General features: G+C 40.7%; 1 protein-coding gene across 1 annotated transcript in view; it reads left to right on the top strand.

Annotated features, from left to right (window-relative positions):
* The window catches only part of LOC107117646 (peroxisomal targeting signal 2 receptor-like), a gene marked incomplete at its 3' end in the record, with an annotated part of 19,649 nt that extends 13,440 nt beyond the window's left edge, over window positions 1-6,209 (top strand). The window contains exons 4-5 of the mRNA XM_015419801.1: window positions 2,838-2,915; window positions 6,101-6,209. Coding sequence (XP_015275287.1) covers window positions 2,838-2,915; window positions 6,101-6,209 — 187 coding nt within the window. The remainder of the gene's footprint in view (window positions 1-2,837; window positions 2,916-6,100) is intronic.
* Between the last annotated feature and the right edge of the window lie 494 nt (window positions 6,210-6,703).

The following is a 6,703-nucleotide window of genomic DNA, read 5'->3' as shown; positions in this document are numbered from 1 at the left end:
ATCCTGATCTTATTGTCCCCGATTTTCAAGGGTGTTTCCGTAGTTGCTTTCAAAATAGAATCTCTCACATGTCTCTTCGAGAATCTGACTACTATTTCCCCAGGCAGATTATTTTTCTTGATGTATAAGGAATAGGACCTGTAGACCACATCCATCTCGCTGTAAAGGTATTCCGCTGTCAAATCTGTCATTGGGGCTATTGCATCACTCAACAGTAGCTTCAGATTCTCTCCTTTAGATCCCGGGACCCCTTGGAACCGTAGGACCAAATTTGCTTTCTCCATTTGCAGCTGTAAAAGTTGTGACTCTTCCGTAGCTTGTTTCATTTCCAGCTTTTGCACCTTTTTCTTAACTTTTTTAGTATTGGCGTCCATTTCCTTCACCTTCTCTGCCATTGTAGCTGCTGTGAAGCCAAACTCTGACCAATTGTTGACAGTTCTTGCTTGATATTAGTCATCTCATCCAGCAGAGGGCGCAAGGAATCTGCCAACATTTTAGAAAGCTCAGTGGTCTCTTCTGTTCAAGGACTGCCCACTAGTTTCGCTTTCAACAGTTTGTCTTTTTCTGGTTTCTTCCCCGCCATCTTTTTGGATTATTTACTTTTCTAAAAGTTGCTAAAGTCTCTGATATTTGCCCATACGCTTATCTGCGCTCTGGTAACTCTCTTCCCCCCCCCTTTATTTCTGTGTTTTCGTTTATGCGTTTGGGAGGGACCCCTCCCCCGCTCGCTTTTCGTCACTCATTGGGGGGGGCAGCTTTCTTTTTAAATCTTCATGCTCACTTCAACCCGACTCACAGTTTGTTGCCGGCCATCTGGCCACGCTCGGCATCGGTTTTTCTCGCCCGATCTCCGACGCTTGTCCCGGTCAGCCACACTAATTCCATACGGACACTCAGCGGCAGGACCTTCGGGGTGGAGGAGTGCCTCAATTCTCTGGCATTACGCCGGTGAAGAGGTCGCCCCTCAAAAGCCCCCTGGCTAGGAGCCTTTTACCAAGGCTCCGGGGGGGTCGCAACCTGTCGCACCCCCTCCTACACGCTGGTGTGCAGATTGCATCCCCAGGACGTCCGGGAGATGTGTCTGCCTGCGTGTCGCCATAAACCGGAAGTCTCAAAGCATCTGCTGTTTGTTCCTGGGGGCATAGCTGGGACAGTGTGAGGCAAAGTACTCCTGTTTCCTCCCAAGGAGTAATGTGAATAGTAATGGGCCTATTTCAGCTTGTAGGCCTTCTAGCCTACGTGGTTCTTATCTTCAAGGCTGGAGTCAAGAATGTGGTAGTTATCTCTGCTTGGGAACCTGTGGTCCACTGTATGGGAGGGGGGAGGCAGGAGCAGTGGCGTAATCTTCTAGAGGGTTCTAGCGAGAACATGCCCGATTGGATTTGGTCTAAACAGAAAAAGAGACTTCCCAGCAGTAACATAAATAAGAACAAAAAAAGCTGTGGAATGAGATGCTAAACCAATATTGTAATCAATTATATTAAGACAATTCAAATATATGTTGTAAAGCAAAATCCAGAACAAATGCAATACAATGCAAACAAAGTGATATGCAGTCACTGACAAGGAATATCAAATGTGCAAACTGATAAGAATTATACAATAATAAAGATCCTGGGTGTGCACTTCACTTTGAATTTCTTCAGATAGAAAGATATATACATGCACATTTGTAGTGTACTGTATCGCGGAGACTATATAGAAGTCTTTATGAAAATTCTTGTGTTCAGTCTTGTCTATAAGAATCTCACAACAATTCATTCATATAATACCATTTACAGACAGGCAACCAGTCACAGTCTTAAACACAGAATCCTTTAGTGTTACAAAGCTGGTGTAGCCTCATAGAAAGATGCAACCCGGCTGACTAGATGTAAGAACAGCGATAAATGATTGGATTTGGACCATCACCTGACACCAGATGGCTTGAGACTATAATGGGGCTAGAAGCCAGAGAGAGACCATGCTAACTTTATGATTTTGGTGGACTGAGGCCTGAATTGAGTTAAATGTGCACTGCAATGAACAGCTAAGTAGAGGATACTGAAGCTTCTGTCTTGCACTCTGAGACTTTAAGATTGTGCCATCTGATACCTAGTATCAATGTATTATGCTTCTTTGTTTTTTCAGCTATATGGCCTTAAGAGTTTGTATTGTCTAGAAATCAATTTGTTCTTTAGGTATTTAATAAATTTAATATATTTTAATCAAAGGATGATTTACTGAGCACAGTAGCCCTGGGAACACAATGGGGTTCAGGCTCGGACTCCTTGACAGACAAGTATTTTTTAATGGAGGCTCACGGAAGCTCCAAAAAAACCAAAACTATAACCCAATAGAAAGAAACCTGCTAATGAAGAAAACATTTGCCGTCAGTTCTCTGAAGAACCAGGGGCTCAAAGTCCATTGAGTGTGCTTAGTAGCTATTGTGCTAATCACCTGTGTGGCCTCCCAGTTGCCAGAGGCCAAGCAATTCTTTGACATTGCTGTCAGCCACACCAGCTGGAAGAACTCCAGAGCTGTCAGAAAACCATTTGGAACCATCCTTATCCAGGAGCAGATTATTTTAATTTATCTTACATGGTATTTGAAGTCTTTATAACTCAGACTGTGTAACTCCTGGTGTTAAATAAAGGGAAGATTTTGTTTGGGGATTTTGTTTAGCAACAGAATTTACAAAAGCAACATATGTGCAAATTTTAGAGGGGAATATGTTTTCATTCCTTTAATAATAAATATGGCCATTTGTGGAAGGACAGAAAAAATATTTGTATATAAATTATTAAATATGGATGTTTTGTTTTATATGGAGACTAAAATGCATATAATACTTTCAGGTTTACAGTGTTGATTGGAGCCAGACCAGAGGAGAACAGCTAATAGTATCTGGATCATGGGATCAAACAGCAAAACTGGTATGTTTTTACTTTTTGGTCTTTGAATTTATGTGTCATAATTGATGTTCCAAAAAAATCATATGTTTGTGTATATATTTCTGTTTGTGCTTCAACTGATGCTCTCCCTTGTTATGATTTATTGGAACTGGCTACATCAAAGAAGATAATCCTGCAGTTGTTGCCACATAATGTGCAGTGAGCTAATTATGTTCCTAGGAGACTTCACAGCATGGGGTTCCCCATATAGCACAAGACAAATCGACAAAACTTGCATTTTTTCTTTTAAAAACATTTTCCCCGTACAAACACTACAAAAAGTCCTCCCACTTTTGCCACCCCCCAAGCACCAAGAAGACAGAGCATCACTTGCCCCAGAGTTCCTACCTATACCTTGTTACTCATAGCCACTGATGGACCTCTGCTCCATACATTTATCTAATTCCCACTTTAAACCTTCCATGCTTGTAGCTGCCACCACCTCCTGTGACAGTGAATTCCATGTGTTAATCACTCTTTGGGTGAAGAAGTACTTCCTTTTATTTGTTCTAACCCGACTGCTCAGCAATTTCATTGAGTGCCCACAAGTTCTTGTATTGTGAGAAAGGGAGAAAAGTACTTCTTTCTCTACCTGCTCTATCCCATGCATACTCTTATAAACCTCGATCATGTTTTAGCCGTCATTTCTCCAAGCTAAAGAGCCCCAAGCGTTTTAACCTTTCTTCATAGGGAAAGTGTTCTAAGCCTTTGATCATTCTAGTTGCCCTTTTCTGCACTTTTTCCAATGTTAATATAACAGTAGAATATTACTAGTAGAGTAAGAAAATAAAAGCAGGGAAGAAGCTATATGTAGTTAAATGCATTCTAATACCTCTTCCTTCTAATCCATATTCAGTGGATTAGAAAAGTACCAAAGTCTGTAAAAAAGGGGGGCCAGGTTCTTACAGATTTGTCATACATTCATGGCTTCTGTGATCTGATATGTTTGTAAGTTATGATCTGATCCATAATCATAACAAGTGTCTTTTCTCTAGATTTTTAAAAATTTCTATAGCTGGGTTCCTGATCAATATGCAATGTTCTTTTTAAAATCCCAGCAGGTACATCTCCTAACAGGTATGTTAGGAGAGGATATATCAAACACATAGCCTGTAATATACATTTATTTCTTTATTAACTAAGCTCCAAAATCTTTTATCAAAAGCCAGACTTAAACTTAACTACCTCCACAACTCAACTGACAGAAGAACCCTAGTGATTAACTGCATGCGGGAGGGAGGGAGGCAGTGGAATGAGATTGCAGTTTAATAGCTGTGCTACAAGCTAACAGGCACCACTTGAGAAGAGTTTCACTCTGCCTGTTGAGAACTCCAGAGGCTCCCCCATCAATAGAGACAACTAGTCTGACACACAATCTTCTGGCCATCTTTCTTTGTCCATTGTTTATCTCCAGTTATCCTTTCCTTAGCAATTAATTTTCTCTTATCATTGGGATATGAGAGAAGCTTACTATTTTGGCTATTCATGTTTTAGGGAGCCCAGACCGAACCGGAATGTGATGATGGTTCTCCATTTCATCAGGAATCTTATAGTTGGACAACATACTCATCAGTTACAGCTGAGGGTGTAGGAGGCTGTTTGGCCTTTCAGTTACTCAGGGAGCAAGCCTAAGTGGGTCTACTCCGAAGTATGTCCATGTTATTTAGTGGGGCCTACTCCTGGGGAGGTGTCCTTAAGATTGCACCCTGAGTTGACTGTGTCTCAAAGACAGTCGCTGTTCCCTTTCTTGTAGAAGGACTGGGTCCAGGCAGTATGGCGTTGTAGACTTCCATTAAAAATTCTACAGTGGGAAATAGAATCTAAAGCCAGTAAGAATTGATATAGTCGTATTTTTTGTACTGATGTCTGTTTAAGTAAGAATATTCAGGCATGTGGATTATATAGAACTAGAAATAATGCCCGTTGCGGAAATAAATACAACGGGATCTAGAAAGAGGCTCTTGGAGAGTACTCTGGCTTTGGCCAAACAGTGTCAGTTTCCTGTGGCGACCTCAGCAGGGTGTGATGACAGAGTCCACTGTTTTCTCCAGAGGGACTGATCTCTGCTACCTGAAGAGCATTTGTATGTTTGAGTTATCTGTAGCCCTCACCTGGAGAGTGGTAACCATTGTTACCCATTCTCCTCTCCCCTATGAGGTATGCAACTGAAAATTCCAACTGCCTTGCGGGGGGGGGGGAGTTTGAGGTGTGGAATGGACTGAAGTCCAATCAGCTTCCATATGCAAAAGACCAGGTTGTCGCAGCAGTTGTGGTGTGGGCGGGACCTGGGCTTTGCCTTCTGATTGGTGGCGATATATGCTGAGGAGCAGTGCCATCAGCCATACACTAAGGGAGTGCATTTTAGAATTAGAACTTTGGCACCCACTATTCAATTATATATAAGGAGAGATGTTTCATCAACCAGGATAGAAAGGTAGCAATATTCTGAGATGCATATTAGAGAATATTCAGGCATGTGGATTATATAGAATGTTTCATCAACCAGGATGGAAAGGTAGCAATATTCTGAGATGCATGTTACTAAAAGCAAAGCTAAACATTATGTGTATATCTTTAGTAGCCTTTAGAGTCACACTCCTACACTGAAAAAGTTGCTATAATGGAGGATGACACCTTTTTATTTTGTGTTACTTTCAGGGACAAACATGCTATCAGCTATTTATATTGATTTTTTTGCTTTGATTCTTCAGTGCTATTGAATCTGTTCTGAAGCAGGCAATTTTCTGTGTTCAAATTGGTTTAGTTTTTAAATCTATCTAGATACACAGGATTTTGTTTCACAGTCGTATGTTTACTCAGAAGTGAGTTTCTCTGGTTTCAATGAGTCCTCCAAGTAAGTGTGCACAAGATTGCAGCATGTTTTTGAAAGTCCAGGGCTGACAAAGTTAAACTAAAATAAATTCTGTGTAGATTAGACTATTTAGACAGAGAAAAATGGTTTTCCTCTCTTCTGTGCTCAGACATAGAGCATTCTCTCTGTGTGTGAAAATCTAATACACCTACTTATAATAATACTGTTTGCTATTAAAGTGCCCATTTTTCCTGGACCTAATCTATGTTTTAAACATGAGAGAATAAAGTGCGATGTATTGCCTGCAGCAATTACATTGTACAAACAGCTGTTTGTTTGTTTATGTTTTATTTAGTGGGATCCTACTGTGGGACAGTCAGTATGTACTTTTAATGGCCACGAAGGTGTCATTTACAGCACAATATGGTCTCCGCACATCCCAGGCTGCTTTGCATCTGCTTCAGGTACACATTACAGTGCAATGGTACTCAAAGGGGAAACTTTTCCATTACCTCTGATTATTTTAAAATTCTGTCCAACAGGTGGTGCTGTACATTATACAAATGTAAGGAGAAAAGATAAATGTGTAGCTGTAATTGGAGGTTCAATTCTCTCTTTTTAGCTCTATTGACTTGGTCTCCTGACATGGATCAGCAATTGTCTCATTTCAGTAAGCTGATAGCAATTTTTTACACTGGCATTTCATCGCAGTTCCTTTACCCCCCTGTAACTTTGGTTATAAATTCTGGAGTATTCTTCTGTTACTTGATACCTCTGTGTCTCTGAAAGCAGTGTGCAAGTCAAACCTTGAAATGAAAAGTTTAGGTCAATAACACTTTGGGCTGTACACTGATGTGTGTTTTTTTACAGTATGTACTTTTTGGGGGGGTCAACAGTTGGGTTATTTGAGCTCTTGCTTATTTCTTATGTATCCTGCTGACTATTTGCAAAGAAAAAT

This window comes from Gekko japonicus, unplaced genomic scaffold (assembly GCF_001447785.1).
Source record: "Gekko japonicus isolate JY-2015 unplaced genomic scaffold, Gekko_japonicus_V1.1 scaffold2191, whole genome shotgun sequence".
Lineage (NCBI taxonomy): Eukaryota > Metazoa > Chordata > Lepidosauria > Squamata > Gekkonidae > Gekko > Gekko japonicus.
The sequence above is the reverse complement of the archived record's forward strand: the minus strand, read 5'-3'. Positions and strand labels throughout refer to the sequence as shown.